The following is a 24,931-nucleotide window of genomic DNA, read 5'->3' on the forward strand; positions in this document are numbered from 1 at the left end:
TACAGCTGAATAACATTCCATCTTATGGCTATACCACATTTTATATATTTGTGGATAACTTTTTGAGGTATTTATGGGCTTTTCTCTCAGCGTTTTCCTTGTTGTCTTATTTCCATTCAAACAGGTCTCAGGATTTTCGGTTTGTTTCCTCAGAAGAGTCTTTGGCAGCACAGAAAATAGACATAGTTTACAAAAATTCTCGGTCTTCGCTTCTAAAAACTCAAGAGGTAGAACAGGGCTTGAGGAAGGGTGCTCTCTCCCTTGGACTACAGGAGAGATCTGAGAGACATCTCTTTGTCCCCTCAGAGTGCACTGGGTAGACAGTGTGCCCAAAGACAGGAATGTTAGACCATGGGCATGGGGGTTCCAGCTCCCCAAAGGCTCCGGTGCCCTATCCCTGGCACAGAAGCCTCATAAAATGGCCAGGCCAAAAGAAAGTACGTGTCTTTAACGGTGACCTCTGTGGGCAGATGACAGAAGAATGGAGAAGCCTAGTGCTTTGCAGCATCTGAATCCCTGGAGAGTTCATACACACCTGAGGCAGAATCACAAGAATGACTGAGAGTGAACAAAAAAATAAAAAAAGAATGAGGTTGAATTTTCTACTGGCCCTGATGTGCGGGGGAATCAGGGGAGGATGAGACACAGTCATTCTCGTACGCCTGGTTTTGAGGCTCAAGATCAGTCTACACTATACTCGTTACATGAGTTCATTGAAATCAAGAATATGGTACACACCTCATACTTATCAGATAAAACTCCACCATAACAGGACAGGAGATTCTACTTAGAAAAATGTTTTATATGCTTCCTGTGCCCCTTAGTCTGTGACTTTCCTGCATGACCCCTTTCCAATGAAGCAAGACAAGTTTATTATGCAACATAACATCCTTGACATTTTTTCCCCAGAACAACCTGTACCAAAAGTTTAAATTTTGGTAAAACATAATACTTTGCAATTTTATACTTCAGACTTAACTGATAAATCATCTCACAGCTACAGGAAAAATAAATAAATTAGGTAAAACATTGAAGACAAATTAAGAAAAAGCACATAGGGTTCCCCATCGTCTATACCCAAGGGTAGTGATTTAATCAATATAGAAATAACAAACTGGCCAGAGTCACAGGAGTGTTGAGGAGCATTGGCTCATTGCAGCTGTCCCCAGAACAGACACAAAAGGGTAGGATGCAGAGACCCAGCTCTTACTCAAAGGTGGCAGAAGGAAAAGTCCCCTGGGGTTTGCTTTTGGTGGTGTCGTAAGATCGGACTAGTTCTTCCTGAGAAATCACAGCTTGTTCTACCTGAGAAAACGCATACCCATCTGAAAGAGCAAACCATGGGGGATGCTGTTAGAAGGCAAATATGTACAGTGAACATTCTGGTGACAGAAATCAAAACCCCTCCCCGACGGACACATTGGCCACCTCAGGCAGGGTGGCTGAGGCGGGGAGAGTGGCGAGGTCTGGGGAGGGCTTGGCGATGGGGCAGTTTGCAAACCTAGCTGCGTCAGAACCACCGATGAAGACTTTTCTGCATCCTTCTTTCTGGGGCCAATGGATCTGCATGGTTGGACATGGCTGGGTGCTTTTTAAAGTTCTCCCAAGGATTCTGATGTGGTGCCCGACGCTCCTTGAGAGCCAAGTCCTGAAGGATGCAGCCTGGCCAAGGGGCTCAGGGGCTCGTGCCTGTTTCTATGGGGCTGTGGTCCAGCCTAGTCTGAGCAGCTCAAGAGGGGACCCACGGGTCCCTCACTACATTTTCCTACCACCATTCAAGAGAAGGGGCCCTGAGACAGTCTGAGTCTTGAAACTAAAACCTACAACTGAAACCCAGAAAGGTAAGTTTTGAAGCTGAAAACATGCTGGGGGACAACAGGCAATATTAATATTAAACTTAGTTTTAAAAAAAAGTCCATCATGCTGGAAATGTCTCTGTTTTAAAATTTAGCTGATTTAAGTAGGTATTCAAAGTGGTTTACTTGAGTTGACGTGAATAACAGGGTCATGGGTAGAAGTTCCCAGAGGAAATAACTCATTGACCAGCACTCTCTGGGAGAATCAATCCTAGAGTCATTTCTGAAAGCGATATCGGCTCTCGTGGGGCAATGAGGAGAGCTGACGAGTATTTCCTCTCTTCTCTAACTTCTGACCTTGACAGGTCAGACCTAGAGCAGTCTCACATTTGAACAATATTAATACATTTAGATTAAAACATGACCCAGAGCGAGCACATACTGCTTCCACACACTCCCAAGGTTTACTACAGCTCACCGATGACAGTGGATTTACTTGTGAGTGGCCATGCTCTTTAGAAGCAGAAAAAGTAACTTGTGTCCATGTGTTGTGAACTGGCTTATGTGCTTGTGTGTGGAAGGAGAGAGGGATGTGGTGGTCCACAGCCTTCTCTGCATGGAGAGCCACCCCGGAACTGGTGAGAAGCCTAGTAACCCGCACAAAGGCAGGACCAGCGGTTCTCAAACTAGAGTGGGCGCCACCACCAGAGGGTTGATTCAGTGAGTCTGCAGTGGGGCCCAAGAGCCAACAGTTCTAGCAACTTCCCAGGTGACACTTCTGCTCCTGGGTTAAGGACAGTGCATGGAGCACCACTGTTTCACCACAGTCTTGGAGTGCATGCAGGTATCAGTGGCTTCCCACTGCCACGGATGACCTTCCTCCCACTCAGGATGGCTCCACCCAGAATCTCAAGGTGGAATCTGGGTTGGCACTTCTCGGGTGTCACGGATTCTCTGTGCGGCTGTGGGGACAGGAGGGAGTGCCCTTGGCAGCAAGTCTCTGAGAAGATTTTCTGAGCACAGAGGCCCCCCCTGCCCAAGCAGAAGTCCAGGCTCTGTCGGCAATGCAAACTGCCAAAGGTGGAAAAACCACTGTCCTTCACTTTATCTTAAATGTTCTAGATGCAGAAACATGGAGGGCTGTAAAAAATAAAAATATGAAGGCAGCCCCACCCTTGTAAAATGAAGATGTGTTCGCATTTTAAATGGTCTCCTTGTTCTGCATTAATGGTTTAAAAAAATTCAGGCGGTTACCTACCTTTTTAAAAATGTGGTTAAATGCATGTAGCATAAAGTTTACCATCTTAAGGATAGGAAGTGTCCAGTCCAATGGCACTGAGAACAGACACAAGGCTGTGCAGACACCTCCACCCTCTGGCCCTGGAACTCTCTGCCTCTCCCACCTGAGACTCGCCTTGCCCCACCCCTGGAAAGCCTGCTGTCCCTCTGAGAATCTGACTGCTCCGGGACCTCATGTCTGTGGGGTCACACAGTACTTGTCCTTTCGTGTCTGGCTTATTTCACTTAGCATGTGCCTTCAAGGAGGAGGCCCTCACGTTTAACCGCCCCTCCTTCTGTGAGTCAATGGCATCTCCGTGTTGTGACTTACGTGGGGCACCTAGGTCCACAGAGTTGTTCCGGAAAACCACCTGACAGGACCTGGGACTCACGGACCTTTGGAGATCCACCTCCTCCACCTTGGGCCTAAATCAAACACAGACTGGCTTTAGTTCGTTGCGTACTAAGTTGTTTTAGTCATGTCTGATTCTTTGTGTCCCCATGGACTGTAGCCCACCAGGCTCCTCTGTCCATGGGATTCTCCAGGCCAGGATACTGGAGTGGGTTGCCATTTCCTACTCCAGGGGATCTTCCCAACCCAGGCATCGAACCTGCATCTTTGTGTCTCCTGCATTGGCGGGAAAGTTATTTACCACTAGTGCCACCTGGGAAGCAGATTTAAAGGGATTTGTTGGAGGAAAAAAAAGTTTCAAGGTAAAAGTAAAAAAAAAAATCTTCCTTACCACTTGGAGAATGTTCTTACCTTTAAAATAAAATGGATATTATCCAGACACTCTCAGTAAGGTGCTTCTTTTAAAATAGCATTTTGCTGTGAGCATCTCTTATGTTGTTGTTTAGTCATTAAGTCATGTCCAACTCTTTGTGACCCCATGGACTACAGCATACCAGGCTCCTCAGTCCTTCATTATAGCCCAGATATATATATCCCACTATTACTCAAACTCATGTCCATTGAGTTGATGATGCTATCCAACCATCTCATCCTCTGTCACCCACTTCTCATCATCTGTCACCTGCTTCTCCTCCTGCCCTCAACCTTTCCCAGCATCAGGGTCTTTTCCAATGAGCTGGCTCTCCACATCAGGTGGCCAAAGTATTGGAGCTTCAGCTTCACCATCAGTCCTTCCAATGAATATTCAGGGTTGATTTCCTTTAGGATGGACTGGTTTGATCTCCTTGTTGTCCAAGGGACTCTCAAGAGTCTTCTCTAGCACCACAATTTGAAAGTGTCAATCCTTTGGCACTCAGCTTTGTTTATGGTCAAACTCTCACATCCGTATATGACTGCTTCATATACAGCCCTCCCTAACTGTTTTCTCCAAAGAGCTGAACTGGACAATGAATGTCCTGTTTTCCTCAGGCCTCTAAGAGTACCTTAGAGTTCTTATGGCATGTATTTTCAAAATCTTTGTCCCAGTTTCCTTTTCTTATGGCAAAGCCATCATCTAGAGTGGTTCAAGACTCTTTTTAAAATTATTTTTTAACTTATGACAGCGCTGGGTCTTCGTTGCTTTGCACAGGCTTTCTCTAGTCTTGTGAGTACAGGCTTCTCACTGCGGTGGCTTCTCTTTTTGTGGCGCACGGGCTCTAGAGTGCACAGGCTTCAGTAGTTGCAGAGTGTGAGCTTAGCGGCCCTGCAACATGTGGAATCTTCCCAGACCAGGGGTCAGCATATGGGATCTTAGTTCCTGGACCAGAGATCAAACCTGTGTCCCCTGCATTGGCCGGTGGATTCTTAACCACTGCACCACCAGGGAAGTCCGGGTCTGAGACTCTGGAAAATGTATGTCAAGACAGGTGGGTTCTGAGCATGAGAGCTTCTCCAGATCCCAAGGCTGACTAGGGGACCACGCGGGAAAGCCAACAGTGAGAGAACTGAGAATCTTGAACTCCTACAACTTTTTCATTTCTTGCTCTCTTCCTTGGTGAGCTGATGATTTTCTATAGTGATAAGCGTGATTCCTCTTTCTTTACTTTTGTGTATTTAATATAAGTTTTTTGCTTTGTGGCTCCCATGAAGCTTACACAAAACAATTTATATTGGTAACAGTCTGTTTTAAGTTGATAAAAACTCAAGTTAGAGTGCATTTTAAAACTTCACACTTTTACCAACATGGGTTTGATCCCGGCACTGGGAAGATCCCCCAGCGAAGGAAATGGCAACCCACTCCAGTGTTCTTGCCTGGGAAATCCCATGGATGGAGGAGACTGGCAGGCTACAGTCCATGGAGTCACAAAGAGTCGGAGACAACCTAGCAACTAAAACAAATAACAACAACAGTGCTGTAGTATATTGATGTTGCAATTTACATATTTTTGTCTTGTGTATCCATCAACAAATGATTGTGGTTTCAGTAATTTTTACTACTTTTGTCTTTTGACTTTCATATTAAGTGAAGGTTTATAAGTGATTAAACTCACCACCTTCACATCAGATTATTCTGAATCTGACTATTTACCTTTATCATTTAGATTTATACTTGCACATCTTTTCCTTTTCTTCTTAGTGCCCTTTTGTTTTGGCTTAAAGAAGTCCCTTTAACATTTCTTTCTCTCCTTTTTTTGGCTGTAATGGGTCTTCGTTGCTGCACGCGCACTTTATCTAGTTATGGAGAGTGGGCTCTACTTTCTAGTTGCAGTGTGTGGGCTTCTCATTGCCGTGGTTTCTCTGGTTGTGGATCATGGACTCTAGGGCGCCTGGGCTTCAACAACTGTGGTGTGTGAGCTCAGTAGTTATGGTGTACAGGCTGAGTTGCGCTGTAACATGTGGTATCTTCCCGGACCAGGGGTCAAACCCATGTCTCCTGCATTGTCAGATGGATTTTCAACCACTGGACTGCCAGGGGAGTCCCCCTTTGAAGACCAGTCTAGTGGTGATAAATGCCTTCAGCTTTTGCTTGTCTGGAAAACTCTTTATCTCTTCTCCACTTCTGAAGTATACCTCTGCTGAGTGAAGTATTCTTGGTTGGTACTTTTCTTCTCCTTCAGCATGATACCCTACTCTCTCTCAGCCTGGAAGGTTTCTGCTGAGAAATCCTCTCATAGCCTCATGGGCATCCCCTTCTGTGTCATGAACTTCTTTCCTTTTGCAGCTTTGAGGAGTCTCTCTTCATCTTTGATTTTTCACAGTGTTATACATATAAATAAATATATATATACATATAAATACATATTTATATGTATATGTATATATTTATACATATCAATATATATATATATATTTCAGATGATAAAGAATTTGCCTGCAATGCAGGAGATCTGGGTTTAATCCCTCGGTCGGGAATATCCCCTGGAGAAGGAAATGGCAAGCCATCCCAGTATTCTCGCCTGGAGAATCCCATGGACAGAGGAGCCTGTCGGACTATAATTTGCTAATGAGTCTCAGTGAAATATTTTAGGGGTTGAATCTGATTGAGGCTTTCTTATGCCTTCATGTATCTGAATATGTAGACATGTTTTTTTTTAATTCTCTTGGGTAAATACCTAGAAATGGAGCTGCAGGGTCACAGGATAGGTGTTTGCTTAAACGGATTAGAATGACCAGTTATCCAAACTGATTGTGCGAGAGTCCTAGCCCCTCTTCATTCTCATCACACTTGGTACTATCAATCATACATACTCAGTAGATGCCAAATACATGGATATTTGTTAATCACCCCATTCATTTGCTTTAGATTTGCCTGTACTACAATGTTGCTTCCCCCTAGAACTTTTAAATATGCTTTTGGGTCTCTTTACCCAAGCCACACCATCAGTTGTTTTCCATCCTTTCCTTTAAGCCTAACAAAGCACTTAAATGTAGTAGGTATTCAGCATATTCCAAAGATTGATTCTTTGCCTTAGAAACCCCGCAAAAACACTCCAGATTCAGAGAATGCTGACTGGAAACTCCAGGTTACACCCAGGCCTCCAGTGAAAGCCCAGGACAAACATCTGACATGGTTACTGAGAAGACCCGTGGTCCTTTCACTCAGGACAGCTCCCAGGTTATGTCAAGCAGTTGGAACGGATCTCTCTCTGGAGCTGGTGTGCATGCAGAGGTTAAAGTTTTGATGAGAGGAACGAGATTTCCTGACGAGATCCCTGCCCTGGGCATGGGATGTGAGGAAGAGGAAGTGAGGAGGACCTCGGGATTTGGGGCCAGGAAGCCATTGATTGAAAGGAAGACTGTGGAGGGGTGCAGCAGAAGAGGGGCCTGCCCTGCTGGGGATTCGATGCTCAAGATTCCAAGAGGACCTGGGAAACCATGGCAGGTCAATCCCCATGCCTCTGGGAGGGAAAGGGGAGGAGGTGGCGGGTCAATCCCCACACCCCTGGGAGGGAAAGGGGAGGAGGGGGAAAGAAAAGGGAAACAGGTTTTTCACAAAAATCAGGATAAAGGGAACTGCCTCACCTCCGTGCAGAGTCTCTGCGAAGTACCTGAACTCCGCTGCTTTCCATCTCCCGAACGTCCTCCAGCAAAGTTCTGTGGCAGGTGTTTCTAATCCTGTAAGAGACGGAAAGAGAAAAGGGACATAACACATGCACTCTGCACCCTGGGAGTGATGGTTTCTCCCCTCCTGGATGACAGCTGGACACCCCTTGGCTACAAGCAGTGTGGAGGGATGCAAGGCAGCATGTCCTGTCTGTGTGTGAGCAGCAGCCCCTTCTTTTCTGGTAACTGAGAGCATTACTGCTGCTGCTGTTGCTAAGTCACTTCAGTCGTGCCTGACTCTTGGCAGCCCCAGGGACTATAGCCCGCCAGAATCCTCTGTCCATGGGATTCTCCAGGCATGAATACTGGAGTGGGTTGCCAAGCCCTCCTCCAGGGGATCGTCCCAACCCAGGGATCAAACTCACATCTCTTATGTCTCTGGTATTGGCAGGTGTATTCTTTACCACTGTGCCACCTGGGAAGCCCCGAGAGCATTACAGATTTGGACAATGTGAATTAGCAACCAGCCACCTCAAACACTGCTGACTCTCTGTGAAAGCCTGGATGTGTCTGGGTATGTGCTGAGCCTGCACACCACAAATACTGAGTCTGTGTGCCACAGCTACAGAATCCACGTGCCGCAACGAGAGAGCTCACGTGACACATCTAAGATCCTGCGTACCAGAACTAAGACCCAATGCAGCCAGATAAACAAATAAATATTTAAAAAAAATTTTTTTTAAATTTCATGAGTTCTTTAGCATTTAAAGTGAAAGTGAAGTTGCTCAGTCGTGTCTGACTCTTTGCGATCCCATGAACTATAAGCCTACCAGGCTCCTCCATCCATGGGATTTTCCAGGCAAGAACACTGGACTGGGTTGCCATTTCCTTCTCCATTTACATTTAAAATTACCTTCAATGTTGGAGACAGGGATTCCTAACACCTTAGTCTTTTCCCCACCCCCTTTCTGTTAGATTTAGTAAAAAAAAAAAAAAAAAAAAAAAAATTTGAGATCTTCTAATAAGACCTTCTAGAACTAACACCAAAAAAAAAAAAAAAAGATGCCCTTTTCATCGTAGGGGACTAGAATGCAAAAGTAGGAAGTCAAGAGATACCTGGAGTAACAGGCAAGTTTCACCTTGGAGTACAAAATGAAGCAGGACAAAGGCTAACAGTGTTTTGCCAAGAGAATGCACTGGTCATAGCAAATACCCTCTTCCAACAACGCAAGAGATGACTCTACACATGGACATTACCAGATGGTCAGTACTGAAATCAGATTGGTTATATTCTTCACAGCTGAAGATGGAAAGCTCTATACAGTCAGCAAAAACAAAACCGGGAGCTGACTGTGACTCAGATCATGAACTCTTTATTGCAAAATTCAGACTTAAATTGAAGAAAGTAGGGAAAACCACTAGGCTATTCACATATGACCTAAATCAAATCCCTTACGATTATACAGTGGAAGTGGCAAATAGATTCAAGGGATTAGATCTGATAGACAGAGTGCCTGAAGAACTATGGACAGAGGTTTGTGACATTGTATAGGAAGCAGTGATCAAGACCATCCCCAAGAAAAAGAAATGCAAAAAGGCAAAATGGTTGTCTGAGGAGGCCTCATAAATAGCTGAGAAAAGAAGAGAAGCAAAAGGCAAAGGAGAAAAGGAAAGATATACCCACCTGAATGCAGAGTTACAAAAAATAGCAAGGAGACATAAGAAAGTCTTCCTCAGTGAACAAAGCAAAGAAACAGAGGAAAACGTTAGAACGGGAAAGATGAGAGATCTCTTCAAGAAAATCAGAGATACCAAGGAAACATTTCATGCAAAGATGGGCACAATGAAGGACAGAAATGGTATGGACCTAACAGAAGCAGAAGATATTAAGAAAAGGTGGCAAGAATACACAGAACTATACAAAAAAGATCTTCATAACCCAGATAACCATGATGGTGTGATCACTCACCTAGAGACAGACACATAGAGTGTGAAGTCAAGTGGGCCTTAGGGAGCATCACTACGAACAAAGCTAGTGGAGTGATGGAATTCGAACTGAGCTACTTCAAATCCTAAAATATGATGCTGTTAAAGTGCTGAACTCAATATGCCAGCAAATATGGAAAACTCAGCAATGGCCACAGGATGGGAAAAGGTCAGTGTTCATTCCAGTCCCAATAAAGGGCAATGCCAAAGAATGTTCAAACTACTGCACAATTGCACTCATTTCACAGTCTAGCAAAGTATGCTCAAAATTCTCCAATCTAGTCTTCAATAGTATGTGAAGCGAGAACTCCTAGATGTTAAGCTATGACAAACCTAGACAGCATATTAAAAAGCAGAGACATTACTTTACCAACAAAGGTCCATATAGTCAAAGCTATGGTTTTTCCAGTAGTCATGTATGAATTTGACAGTTGGACCATAAAGAAGGCTGAGTGCCAAAGAATTGATGCTTTTGAACTGTAGTGTTAGAGAAGACTCCTGAAAGTCCCTTGGACTGCAAGGAGATCAAACCAATTAATCTTAAAGGACATCAGTCCTGAATATTCATTGGAAGGTGAATGAATGTGAAGTTCACTGAAGGTGAAGTTCCAATATTTTGGGCACCTGATGTGAAGAACTGACTCGTTAGAAAAGACCCTGATGCTGGGAAAGATTGAAGGCAGGGCGAGAAGGTAACAACAGAGGATGAGGTGGTTGGATGGGATCACCGACTCGATGGACAGGAGTTTGAGCAAGCTCCAGGAGTTGGTGATGGACAGGGAGGCCTGGTGTGCTGCAGTCCATGGGGTCACAAAGAGTCGGACACGACTGATTGACTGAACTGAACTGAACTGACTGAGAGGAACCAGAGATCAAACTGCAACATCCATTGGATCATAGAAAAAGCAAGACAATTTCAGAAAAACATCTGAGTGACTGAGTGAGTGAAGTCACTCAGTCATGTTCGACTCTTAGCAACTCCATCAACTGTAGCCTTCCAGGCTCCTCCGTTCATGGGATTTTCCAGGCAAGGATACTGGAATGGGTTGTCATTTCCTTCTCTAGGGGATCTTCCCCACCCAGGGATCAAACCTGCATGTCCTGTGTCTCCTGCATTGCAAACTGATTCTTTACCCATTGAGCCATTGGGGAAGCCCAGAAAAACATCTACTTCTGCTTTATCGACTACACTAAAGCCTTTGACTGTGTGAATCACAGCAAACTGTGGAAAATTCTTCAAGAGATGGGAATACCAGACACCTTACCTGCCTCCTGTGAAACCTATGTGCAGGTAAAGAAGCAACCATTAGAACTAGACATGGGACAACAAACTGGTTCAAACTGGGAAAGGAGTATGTCAAGGCTATATATTGTTACCCTGCTTTCTTAATTTATATGCCGAGTGCATCATGAGAAATGCTGGACTGGATGAAGCAAAGCTAGAATCGAGATTGCCAGGAGAAATATCAACAACCTCAGATATGCAGATGACACCACCTTTATGGCAGAAAGCAAAGAGGAACTAAAGAGCCTCTTGATGAAAGTGAAAGAGTAGAGTGAAAAAATTGGCTTAAATCTCAGCATTCAAAAACTAAGATCCTGGCATCTGGTCCCATCACTTCATGGCAAATAGATGGGGAAACAATGGAAACAGTGACAGACTTTATTTTCTTGGACTCCAAAATCACTGCAGATGGTGACTGCAGCCATGAAATTTAAAGACACTTGCTCCTTGGAAGGAAATTTATGACCAACCTAGACAACATATTAAAAAGCAGAGACGTTACTTTGTAGACAAAGGTACATCTGGTCAAAGCTATGGTTTTTTCAGTAGTCATATATGGATGTGAGTTGGACTGTAAAGAAAGCTGAGTGCAGAAGAATAGATGCTTTTGATCTGTTATGTTGGAGAAGACTCTTAGAGAGTCCTTTGGACAGCAAGGAGATCCAACCAGTCCATCCTAAAGGTAATCAGTCCTGAATATATACTGGAAGGACTGATTTTGAAACTGAAGCTCCAATACTTTGACTACCTGATGTGAAGTGCCGACTCATTAGAAAAGACCCTGATGCTGGGAAAGATTGAAGCAGGAGGAGAAGGGAATGACAGAGGATGAGATTGTTGAATGGCATCACTGATACCATGGACATGAGTTTGAGGAAGCTCTGTGAGATGGTGAAAGACAAAGATGCCTGGCGTGCTACAGTCCATGGGGTTGTAAAAAGTCAGACATGACTGAGCAACTGAACAACAACAAATCTAATAATATTGGCTCAGACAATAAAGGAATCTGCCTACCATGCTGGAGACCCAGGTTCAATTCCTGGCAGGAAGATCCCCTGGAGAAGGGAATGGCTAACCACCCCAGATTCTTGCCTAGAGAATCCCATGGGCAGAGAAGCCTGGTGGGCTACAGCCCATGGCGTTGCAAGAGAGTCAGACACGACTGAATGTTTAACACTTTTTCAATCTAATATTTAAATATTCTGGGAGAATTGGATTTGAAAGACCCCTATGTCAAATTTTTTTAAAGTAAAGAATGACTTTCTAATTTCAATATTTCCCTTCTAGTTCTTATTTTATCATTAATTCTTAATCTGGATCATCTGGTATCACATTTTGTTTCCTGTAAAGTAGATAAGAGTTCCACACTGAAGAGTGAAGAAATGGACCTCTTTTCAGAAAAAAATTAGGAACTTTATAATATTTCTACCAAATTTCCCTCTCATACATTTGATTCCATCTTTTTTTCCTAAATTGATTGCTGGTAAATCTCCAGTGGCAAAAACCAAAAGGCATTTTTTCCCTTTAAAAGCTCCATGACATTTAATATTCACAGGGTGGCATTAAACTAAGTGTTTAATTTGAGAGCCATACAATTATAAAGAATAATTAACTATGATAATATATTCTCTGATTACCACTTCATTTTTCAACTTACGATTTCCACGCTACATTTTGAATCAGGCACACAATCGGGACTATGAAAAAACCCAGCCAAAAGTGTGGACACATCAGAGCCATATTGACCTGTGAATAAGCAGAGATAAGGGACATTTAAATAAGAACCTTTTAGTTTGCTGACAATGAGTACGAAGAGCAGCTTTTAGTTTCCTTCCCTCCACAAAAAAAACAACTTGGAGATGTCAGGAAAGGTACGGATATGAATCCATATGACTGCAGTCATATGAATCTAGAACTACTAAATCAATTAAATAAACAGGTATATAAAGCCTAAATATGATATTAACTAACTTAATTTAATACCTTCATTGAAACGTTTAAAATGCAAAAGAGAATCTTGAAAGCAGCAAGAGAAAAGTAAATCACCACATACAAGGATCCTCAGTGAGATCACTAGCAGATTTCTCATCAGAAACACTAATCAGGCCAGAAGACATTGGGTCCATAAGTTTAAAGTGCTAAAAGAAAAGTACTATCAAACAGAAACCCAGTTTCTGGCAACACTGTCTTTCGAAAGTGAGAGGGAGAGATTTAGAGCACACTCACCTGTCCTGTCATCTCAGGAGCAACAGCAACAGTGGGCCAGAGGGAGGAGTAAACAGCAAAAAACCCCAGCCAGATCATTATGCTGCCCCAAATGGCGAAATGGGTAAACTGCAGACAGAAGAGGAGCGGAAATATTTCAGCCTCCTCTATTTAAAAGGACATTTTTAGAAACTCTATTAATCAGCTATCAAAATCCATTTGTCCAAACCATAAGTTCTCATATGAAGAAGTTGATCATTTTTCAATTTGTTGGTATTTGAGACTTCCTAACATCTTTCTCAGAATACTTTGCTATGAACTCAAGGCACCGTTGTATGGCAAGTATCAAAAACAACTGTACCTTGTTCACCCAACCCAAGTGGTGTTCAGAGTCTTCAGCAAAAAGATCAACTCTCAATAGATGTGGTTCATTACAATTGCTGGGTGATTTAATGAGACTTGGGCTTCTGTCTGTTTATTAATACAAAGTTCTTTACAGTAAAAAAAAATTTAAATACAAATCATTGAGAGATAAAAATTTGAATGTATCATACTTGCTCCATATGAATAACTGTGGAAAAATGGCAGAAGTTGTGATCCTTAGACTGACCGGAACTGGTAGGTTTTGTGTACCTATCAACTGTATATGCCATTCTGGCTGAGACTACAACTTAAGTACCATTGACCAGGCCTGAGTCTGGGAACTGATACCAGATTCTCCAATGATAGGTGCTAAAGCAGTAGACCATTCTGTGGATCTGTAATCCGTTGCTTTGAGCAGTTGGTGTTAGCAGGAGAATAGTGAGGAAAACGACTAGGAGACCTGTGTTCTATCCTTGGCCACAGTGGGTATACCACTTAAACTGAGCAGGCCCAAGATGTATTATCTATACATAATAAGGCAACTGGCTAGACTAGATCAAGTGTTCTTATCCTAATTGTTTTTGTTTAGTTGCCAAGTCGTGTTTGACTCTTTGAGACCCTGTATACTGTAGCCCACTAGGTTCTTCTGTCCATGGGATTTCCCAAGCAAGAAGTGGATTGCAATTTTCTGCTCCAGGGGATCTTCCCGACTTGGGAATTGAACTTGTGTCTCCTGTGTCTCCTGGATTGGCAGGATTCTTTACCACTGAGCCACCTGGGAAGCCCTCTTATCCTAATAGGATTTTGGTTCTTTTCCTTAATATTTTGTTCAGAGATGACTAAGTAATGAGCAGTATACTGAACAAAAACTATAGAGAAAAAACCCCAAATCTGCTACTTCTCTGAGTATATATTATTTGCTTAGGAGTCATTTTCAAAGGCACTTTTTCACACTCCTTAAAAATAGCCTCTAACCCAAACAATTCTTTCTCTGATTAGAGTAAACAGAACTGGTCTCTTGAGGACTCTGTCTCATGATAACACAGATGATGGAGAAGAGGATCAGTTTGAAGCTATGAACTTCAAACTCTCCAGAACTGCAGTGAGTTTTCCTGTAAGAGTTCCCTTAGAGTCGGCATCATGTATCATATGCAATGTGAGGTATTCTGTGTGGCTTCGAGAGCATTTTCGGACGGGTCTCTGTTGGGATCATCACCTTCTGGGGGCAGCCAGCCCCCACTGCTGCTTAGAGTTGTGTTCTGTGTCTCTCTGCCCTTGCTCACTTTCTGCACCTGATCGGTGGCTTGCAGCATCACCCTCCTCCCCAGTGAAGACACCGCCTCCTTAGCCCTCCCCAGAGGCAGGGCAGCATCAGCACAAAGGTGAGAAACAAGCCCTTCTCTCTCCTGCCTCCATCACCACTCCTTCTTAGCCCCCAGGTGAGCTGGAAGGCAGGAGCCCAATCCATCTTAGGCCAGAAGAGACACCTCGTGTAGTTCTAAGTGTGCTTTGGCCTTAAACTATTGCCTTATTCACAAATGAGGTTCAGTATATGCAGATGACAGAAGCGGTCTATGCTCCATGAATATGGTATAATACAATTAGATTGCCTTATAATTTGTAATAAAATGTTTTTTTCTCATAACTCCTTGGTTCCAAATTAGTGTTGGGGTCCAGTAGGGATGGTGACAGTCAGAACTCTGAATTAATTGCATCAGAAAAGGAATATATCATAGGCTGCATCAACTTAGTTCTTCAAAAGTGACAAACACATAAAAATTCATTTTCTCTCAGAAACTTTTTGAGTACAACTTGAGACACAACTTATTTATAGATGTAAATATGTGTGTGCAGGTACACATACAATTTATTTAAGCTATTGATGTCATAAAAACTAAAATTCTGCTTAATTTATCAGAAATTACACTTGTAATAGTATCCTGAGGAAATTGTTACTCATATCTGTAAGTACATCCGTATTGATAACAGTATTGATTATATATCATTTACAGTAACTAAAGTTAAAATAACTTTCTAAAAATAATGCAAAAATTTTTAATAAATAAATACAAATAACAAGCACCCATGTGCTGAAACATCATTCCATCAATTAATAAGGCATAAAAATTAAAAATTTTGAAAAATATTAAAGATCTGTCATTAAGTAAAAAAAAGCAACTTGTAAAATATTAGGTACATTATAATCCTGTTTTTATAGAGGGGTGGGGGGAGACTACATAGAACAAAGACAAAGAAGAAGCCAAAATGTTAACATCATTGACACCAAAAGGAATAAGCAATATGTATTCCTGTACATATTTTTTCTGTATTTGCTAAATTCTCTCTTATCATTCTGTACTTGGATAATAGTGAATTAAGGGTCTCAATTAATGTCATGATAAATTGAATCTGTTTCAAACGTATGGCAGGAAAATGAATATTTGACAGCCATTAGATGACTAATATGCCTTTCCTCTGGTTCAAATCATCATTCAAACATGTAACACAAGAAGTAAAATGTGGAGACCAGGAAAAAAATGCTCATTACTTTTCTGAAGCTGAAGAAGGACATCAGCGTGCCAACAACTATACTAGATTGAGGAAATATCTTAACAAATACTCACTTTATTCCAAGACAGCGTCTCCAAACCAGCTTTCAGACAAACAGTGACAACAACATACTGTGCAAGGCGCCAGGTGCAATGGGAAGGGAAAGAGATTGGAGAAAAAGTGTTAAAACTTTCCATCAGAATCTGCACATCAACACCTGCTTCCTGACACTCACCCCATGGCTCTGCACCACGTCTGCTGAGGTGTGATGTCATTAGGTTGCTAAGTGTTTTGCTGCATTTTAATAATGGAGAAAATGCTACACTTTTCAATAAGTGTTCCTTATATGGCAGCTCTGTACCATATGATGAAAATCCTATGCTTATGTTTTCAGCTTTTCTATTTATATTCTTTATGAACAGTGTGGAAGATCTGAGTCAGATTAGAAGTGGATTATAATCTCTTGTGACTGTGCTGACCCTCAAAGCAAAAACTGCAAAACTATCATTTTGCTGACTAGATCGGAAAGTGTGATATGATCACGCCCACTGGCCTTAAACTATGATGGGGAAGCAAATATTTCTATCACTAAATTTCTGCCAACTCTACTGGGGATAAATAGCCAAGGTTTTTCAAGATTCACAATACCCTCTGATCCAGAAATTACACTTCTGGAAATTTATCCTAAGATATAGTTAGTCACGGGCATAAAGAATCATCTTTGCAGCATTGTTCATAGTGGCAAAGGATCCCAAACAACCTTCACATCCACTAACTGGAGACTAGTTGAATAAATAATGGTGAGTTATCTACACAAGCAGCCCTGAAAGGTAGACTTTCACAGGCTGATTTGAAGCCATCACCAAGGCAAGTTATGTAATGACAAGACACAGAAGAGCACCCCCTGCATGAACAACAGCAAATGTATATGCATTTCACATCTCTAGAAACATAAATAATGCAACCATTATAACAGTGCCTTCTTGAAAAGTCACTGCTGTCACTAACGCTTTAATTGTTTCACTAAACACTAGGAAAAGCGATAATCTACATGGATGATCTTACCGTATATATAAAATTTCCAAGAAACAAATAGTCTGTAGTGTAACCACCTTGCGAGACCATATCTGAAAAGTGAAAAAGTTATTTTTTAATCTTTATAGAGTCTGAAACATAGATATTTAAAATTTATTTTTACTAAAGGTACCCATACTGGACACCAAAACTGTTTATCAATTATTGATCACATTTCTCAAGTGCTCTGTCAGTGACAACAATGCCTACTTTGCCTACCACAATTGTGATGTTTTTTCCTCTTCTTACATCCTCCAAAGATAGACTTAGAAACAAATAAGTAAATTGCAAGGAGTACATGAATGTGATTATTAAACCTAGTGTCACATGCATCTAAACCATCTAGCAGAATCTATAATTAAAAGGCCAGGGACTTCCCTGGTTGTCCAGTGGCTAAGACTTTGTACTTCCAATGCATGGGGCCAGGTTCAAGTCCTGGTCGGGGAACTAGATCCCACATGCCACAACTAAGACCCAGTGAAGCCAAATAAATAAATAGATAAGAAAAAATATTTTTTAAGAAAAAGGAAGTTTTTTAAAAACAATCCAGTTAGTGAAGCCAAGTAGCAAGACAAGGATTTTAAGGGTTTTTGTCATCACATTTTTCACACTATTTCTTCTCCAGGATAACTAAAATAATAAACCTAACAGATAAAGTTAAAATAGAATTTCATATACTTTTTAACTATTCTTAAATCTGCTGTAAACTTACAAATTTCATTCTAAAGGGTCAATATTATCTCAAGATTAGGATAATTTCTTAAGATCTTCTTTACACTTTTAAAAATTCTCAATAAATATTGGTGGACCTGGTCCTGGTTGATATAGAAATTTTTAAGTGCAAATCCCTGACCCTTAACCCCAATTCAGGTAGCACACCCATATATTTGAGGCTCACTTATTTTCCTGGTTTATGTTTTCTCCTGATTTAGAACTCACTAAAACATGCAATGTCTACTCAGTCGCTCAGTCATGTCCGACTCTTTGCAAGCCTTTGGACTGTAGCCTGGGCTCCTCTGGTAGTGCCAGTGGTAAGAACTTGCCTGCCAGTGCAGGAGACGCAGGAGAAGCCGGTTCCATCCCTGGGTCGGGAAGATCCCTTGGAGAAGGAAATGACAACCCATTCCAGTATTCTTGCCTGGAGAATGCCATGGACAAAGGAGCCTGGCCGGTTGCAGTCAATCAGTGCACAAAGAATCAGACATGCTGAGGACACATGCAACGTGTATGAAGTTGTATATTGTGGTTTCAATTTTTTTTTGTTTAAATATTAATGATGTTGAGCATGTATTTATTAGTTATTTGTCTGTGTTCTCTGGTAAATGTCTATTAAAATCCTTTGTACATTTTAAAAAATTGGGTCATTTGTCTTTTTACGTTGAGTTATAAATCTTCTCTATATACTCTGGATACAAATCTTTTGTTATCTGTAACTTGTGTATCCTTTGCTCCATTCTGTAGATTGCATTTTCACTTTCAGCTAATTTGACACTTTCCAGCTATTATTTTCTTGAATAATTTTTTTTTTCTGCTTCATTGGTTTTCTCCTCTTGTTCTGGTATACCCACTGTGCTTCTGTTGGAGTGCTGAAAGGCACCTCACATTCTCTAATGCTCTGTTAATCTCTGGTCTTCAAATTGTGCTGTGTTAAGTCACTTCAGTATTGTCCAACTCTTTGTGACCCTATGGACTGTAGTCCAGCAAGAATACTGGAGTTGATGGACATGCCCTCCTCCAGTGGATCTTCCCAATTCAGGGATTGAACCCACGCCTCTTACATTTCCTGCATGGACAGGTGGGTTCTTTACCACTAGCACTGCCTGTCCCTTATTATCTATTGGTCTAACTTCAAGTTTGCTAATCCTGTTTTCTTCCAGTTCAAATCTACTGTTGAGCCTCTCTAACACATTTTTCGAGTTTTTGGTACTTTTCAACTCCAGGGTTTTCATTCAGTTCTGTATCTATCTCTTTCCCTGGTTCTCTCTGGCAAATCAGTTGGCCTATGATTTAGCTTGTTGCTAATGAAGAAGGGCTACTGTTTTTGAGAGTATCCTTAGACTTGAACTTTCCCCCACTTTGTTTTGAATAGTCATCTTATTTGGGAAAGAGTTTTGGAGCTCTTTTTTACTACTGGTAAAATCTTGGACCCAGTACTTTTGTGCTAGTGGTCTAGCACAAAGCCACCAGTCTTCTTGGGCTTGACTCTCCCAGAAATTCCCTGCCCTATGAGTGAGTTGTGATGAGAGTGACCAGGGCCCCAGTGTTCTTGGCCTGTCATGCATGGGGTAGAAACTCTATCCCGTGAATGTTAGTTGCCTGGGGGAAAGGGAGCTCTATCTCGGCCACACCCATCAGAAATTTGGTCTCTTCAGAATTGGAGGGATGAGAAATGCTGGTGGGCTGCCCTTCCTGTGAGATGGGAACCCTTGACTGAGAGCTGACAGGAGCAATGGTCCCATATTCCTGTCCACACCTGCTTGGAGTGGACCTTTCATCCAGCCAGGCTACCGTGGGGAAGGGAGGCAGAGGGTCATGGCTCAAGTGATGCAGGCTCTTGATGCTCTTACTGAGTTACTCAGTAGACTGATAATCTTCCTTGCCTTTTGGATAATTTTCAGAGAATTTACAGAGTTGTGTTTTTATAGTTTTGCAGCTTTGGTTTTTTGAGGGTGAGGAGCACATCCAAGCAGCTCTTCACACTATCATTCTGAAAGTGGAACTAACTCTTTGTCAGCGTGTTACTTTGCTATATTATTATCACTTGAAAATTTTGCTCATTTTTTTTTCTCATTTGTTTTATAAGGAATGCCCTTAGCAATATAATGGCAGATTTATTTTTTTAAATACAAATGGACATAAACACACACAACCAAGGCTCAATTAAACAAAATATATGCCTAAGATTAGGACAAGTTGCTAGTACTATCCAATAAAAATTAGATCTGGTTAAAGGAAAATAATTATATTTCACACCTTAATTTGTGGCTATGAGCCCATTACACATCAGTAACACACTTCATAAATATATCCCCTACTTCTGGATCTATTTATACACAAACCAGTTTGGCAAAAAAGTTCACGCATAATGTTATTTGGAAAACTGTATGTCCAGAAAAGGAGACCTAGTCCACTAATAAAATATAAGGTTAAATTTCTATATGGCCTGCTGGACTTGTTACAGTTTAAATTGAAGTGTAAAGTTTGAGAAATGAAAGCAATAAATATAGTAGACAAAAGTTTCAAACTCACTAACAGAGGGAACCTATGATTCAGTAGAACTGTTGTGCTTTCTACCAGACATCCTGACTCAAATATTTATTAAAAATTAACAATAAAAGCACCAAGTTACAATTTATACATATCAGAAGCAAGGAGAATGGGCTCTAAAGGCCATCTGTTAAATGTTCAAACTACAATCTGTTAACCAGATTATACTATTAGTTTAGGTGAATATATATAAACCTATATTTTTAATCCTACTTTTACTTTCTTCAGTTCTATCTGTAGACACACACACACTGAAAACAATGAAGTTACTACCATGCTCCAGCATTTTTGCAGGCAACCAGAAGAGAATGAATGAATGGACAATAGCATTTATACTTTGAATCCAAAGCACCTAAAAGAAAACAAAGCAAGGAAATCAAGATAGTATCCAGGTCTAACTCTAAAAATATGTTATAAAGTTATGTTATATGTTATAAAGTTTATTTGCTGTGTGAAACACAGTTACAAAGCTAAAATGTCTTCCTGGAGACTAAAAATTTCCATGTCTTTAGTCTCCTTTTAAAAGAAATGACTGTGAAATTATAGGATAATATCATTTGAAAAACAAATTTAATAAATATAAATATGTAGACTTCAAAGATAATGTATTTATTATGAAAACATATAAAGGTTTTAATAATCTAACAAAAAAGAACTAATCTAAAGAAATAACTAAAAAATACTTTCAATCTTTAAATTATAGTATTTAAAATATAATTTAATATCATATTTTATATGATACACCCTGTACTTTTATATCTATACCCTGACTGTGGTCAAAATAATGTTTAATATACCATATACAGGCATACCTCAGAGATATTGCAGATTTGATTCCAGACCACCACCATAAAGCAAATATCATAATAAAGCAAGTCACGTGATTTTTTTAGTTTCCCAGTACATATAAAAATTATGTTTACACTATACACAGTCTATTAAGTGTGCATTGTCTAAAAATCATGTATACACATCAATGAAAATGCTAGCCATCATCTGACAATACAGGTTTGCCACTAAAGTTCAATTTGTAAAAGAAAAAAAAATAGTATCTGCAAAGCACAATAAAATAAGGTATGCCTGCACAATTTTCTTAAAGGATATCTCAATAATATAATATCTCTGGAATCAAAGAAGGGTGCACATGGTTAGATATGACAGAAAAGTAACAAAAACAATTCTTTGTTCATTCAATTCTAAATACACCAATTTTTTTTTTCATGCTTGCGGGAAGACTTACAGATAAGGGACTAGAGAAAAGAAAAAGAGTATGGGAAAAACATCTTTGGCCTGCAACTAAAATTTCCTGGAGTAAGCACAGCACAGCACAAAGCAGTTTTTAGGGAAGAAGCTGGTTCAGACACAAAGCTAATGCCAGACTGGAAAACCTCAGGATTCACGGAACCTTGGGTAGAATACAAAGAAATATGGCATAGGGCGGCATTCCTTGTGTTTTTTTTAAATTATTTTTCCTAAAGCATTAAAAAGGAAAGAGACAAAAGTACCTTTTGGAGGAAAGTTGAAAGATCTGCAATAACCTTCTGCTTACCTTTATGTTGAAAATATCCCCTGTCTGAGAAATTCTGTAGAGTTGTGGGTACCTGAGCAGGCTCTCCTGACTACAACACCGTTCAAAGATTCCGAGAGTAAAGGGTGGCAGTGATGTGAAAATCTACATAGGAAACAAGAACCTATCAAAAAGAGCTTTCAGTCTATATCTGAGTGAGTACTGAGCCAATGTCATTTTCCTGGCTTTGATAACGTATTGCAATTACTAAGGTATCATTGTGCGGGAAGCTGGCTGAGACGCCTGGTGGTTGTTGTTTAGTCCCTTCTGTTGTGTCCAACTCTTTAGAAACCCCGTGGACTGTAGCCTGCCAGGCTCCTCTGTCCATGGAATTCTCCAGGCAGTAGTAATGGAATGGGTTGTCATTCCCTTCTCCAGGGGATCTTCCCAACCCAGGAATCGAACCCAAGTCTCTTACACCTACTGCATTAGCAGGCAGGATCTTTACCTCTAGCACCACCTGGGAAGCCCTTATTATGGGACTAAATCATCCTTATTGTTAAAAGTAAGGATTTTCCCCAATATCTTGTGAAATAGGTCTTCCCCAACAGGCTAATGGGAATACAAACTGTTCCTAGCCCTGAGCAAACTCCAGAAATCCAGCCCGCTGCTTTCCAGTGGCTTCCCTGGTGGCAGACGGTAAAGAATCTGCCTGCAATGTGGAGACCTGCTTTTCCCTTAGCTCTGAGTATACTTCTCTCATGCACATACAGATAAATCCTCAACCAGAGGCTCAAGGGAACAGCTGCCCACTTCCAGAAACACTGTGTCTCCGTATTTCTCTGTGTCTGCAACTCTTTCCCTCTCTCCATTTCTCAGTGCAGTTTGCCCATCTCTGATCTTCTGTCTGGCAAATTCTAGCTTTCTTGGCCCACTGAACTCCACCCTCTGTGTATTCAGTTCAGTAAGACAGCTGGGCTCCCCTGTGGGCCCATCTTCCTTCACTTTGGCCTATAAACAGGCCTGCTCTTGAGATCATGGCAATGAGCAGCCTGGCATCTAGTGCCTGAAAACTATTGTTTCATAGATCTTTTCTGCTATTCTAGTTTTTTCTGTAGGAGGGTAATTCCTATAGCAATTAGACATGCATGAGCAGTAGCAGAAATAATATATAACCTCTAGAATTAGCATGCCAACTCATATAAATTAAGTTATCAAATAAGTAGACAGAGTCCATCTCTGGCATGGTCAGTAACTATTATTTGGAATGTCCTGGTCTTCATTTTTTTTTCACCTGTAAAATATACTTGTAATGGGATGAAAGTTAATAAGTCAATGGCTATTCAATAAGCATGTCATCATATTTTATCCTCAATTGTCCATAATTATTTAAATTTTCCACTGGAGTTCCAGTTGGCAAGATTCCACTGGTCAATAGCTGTGGTTTATGTATTCATAGGGATTGTTCTCACCCAGAGGAGAGACTCTGCCACTACTCCTGTTTCTAATGAAACTTCAAAGAAAGTTTATCAGTATTGTCCTGTGTGACCAAGTGCCTGGCAGAGACAACTCTACACAGGACCCAAGCTTCCCTGGTGTAGTGCTCTGACCAAATACACCCAGCCACTGGCACTCACATGACTGTAAATATGCATAGCAGTCATTGAGCACAAATGACTTCTATTCAGTAACTTCAGTCTGTTCTGGAATTTCAGCTCCCAGAAGAGAGACCTTTAGGAGTGAGCACACAAAGCATGCAGAGTATAATGTCACTGCAATAACACAGTGCACAAGAGAGGTCATGGGATACTTGCTGGGAGCCTCATTTTTATGTTACATTTCCTAACTTCTAACCCTTTGGGGGAATCATAATACAAAAAAAGAAAAAAAAAACAAAGCAAAAATTAAAAGGGCATGAGGGTAAAAAGCCACTTAGTCTTACTGTTTAATAAATATCTAGTTTTTTAATTCAAAATAATTCAAGTAATGGTATGTGACTATTTATTATTAGAGGATTCCATTAAAATGGAAAACTGTATTTACTATAGGCTTGACATAAAAATTCAGCATTTAATACAAGCACAGCATGTTCTATTTCCACAAATACAAATTTTCTACCAAGAGGCTTAAGAGGACATGGAATTATACTATAAACATACATACATACACACGGACACAAAGAGAAATAAATCTAAATTACGTGTATTAAATAAAATGGGTTTAGGAAGAGTTCAGCAATTTTTGCTTGGCTTAAAAATATGAAAATGTTGTACAGGCAGAGTTAGAAAGATTCTGAAATATCAATATTACAAAAAATACATTGCATATAAATGTTGTGTGCACGCTTGCTAAGTCTCTAGTTGTGTCCAACTCTTTGCAACCCATGCACTGTGACCCATCAGGCTCCTCTGTCCATGGGGATTCTCCAGGCAAGAATACTGGAGTGGGTTATCATGCCCTCCTCCAGGGGATCCTCCCGACCCAGGGATCGAACCCATGTCTCTTACATCTCTTGCACTGGCAGGCTGATTCTTTACTACTAGCACCGCCTGGGAAATATCATGTAGTTACTATAAAATGATCTGCCATGATTGAAACCATGTGTGGGGAGTTTGTGCTTCTGCAGGATGTGTGGCCCTAAAGATGTATGTGAGCCATGGATGCAGATGGACTTAGCTCTGCGTCCCAGACACAAAGAGCGCAGCCCCACATGCCATCAGAGAGAGAGGGAGAGTGCTCACTTACCACATTGTACAAGCTGATGCACCAACGTTCAAATATAATCTGCCCAGAAAATCCATTAACAATGGCGAACCAAAGCTGAAAGAGAAGGAAGCCAAGTGCGCCGCTATGTCAGTGCTGACCTACATACACTCGTATAGTAAAGTCACTCTGGAAAACAGTTTGGTCCTCTCCTTTAAGACTAAACACACACTTACCATACAATTCAGCAAGTGTACACTTGGACACTCACCTTAAATAAGTGAAAACTTGTGTTTACACATAAACCTATGCACATGTCCATAGCAACTTTATTCATGATGGCTCCAAACTGGAACCAACCTAAATGTCCTTCGACAAGTGAATAGTAAACAAGCGATAGCCACCTATGACATGGAATACTACACAGCAATCAAGAGGGAAGATGATTGCCCATGCAGCAACTTGGATGGATCTGAAAGGAA

The 24,931-nt window shown here is 41.0% G+C and overlaps 1 protein-coding gene across 3 annotated transcripts in view; it reads right to left on the reverse strand.

Moving 5' to 3' along the window:
• Window positions 1–1,060: 1,060 nt before the first annotated feature.
• LOC110143381 (phospholipid-transporting ATPase IB-like) overlaps window positions 1,061–24,931 on the reverse strand; it is an 80,903-nt gene continuing 57,032 nt past the window's right edge. For all 3 annotated transcript variants that reach the window (XM_070471695.1, XM_070471694.1, XM_070471696.1), the window contains 10 exons: window positions 24,492–24,566; window positions 21,789–21,911; window positions 20,513–20,591; window positions 16,964–17,025; window positions 15,973–16,029; window positions 13,007–13,114; window positions 12,438–12,526; window positions 7,489–7,581; window positions 3,406–3,500; window positions 1,061–1,325 (listed from right to left, as the gene is read on the reverse strand). In XM_070471695.1, the coding sequence (XP_070327796.1) occupies window positions 1,207–1,325; window positions 3,406–3,500; window positions 7,489–7,581; window positions 12,438–12,526; window positions 13,007–13,114; window positions 15,973–16,029; window positions 16,964–17,025; window positions 20,513–20,591; window positions 21,789–21,911; window positions 24,492–24,566 (900 nt within the window). In that variant the 3' untranslated portion in view covers window positions 1,061–1,206. The remainder of the gene's footprint in view (window positions 1,326–3,405; window positions 3,501–7,488; window positions 7,582–12,437; window positions 12,527–13,006; window positions 13,115–15,972; window positions 16,030–16,963; window positions 17,026–20,512; window positions 20,592–21,788; window positions 21,912–24,491; window positions 24,567–24,931) is intronic.

Source organism: Odocoileus virginianus, chromosome 8 (assembly GCF_023699985.2).
Source record: "Odocoileus virginianus isolate 20LAN1187 ecotype Illinois chromosome 8, Ovbor_1.2, whole genome shotgun sequence".
Lineage (NCBI taxonomy): Eukaryota > Metazoa > Chordata > Mammalia > Artiodactyla > Cervidae > Odocoileus > Odocoileus virginianus.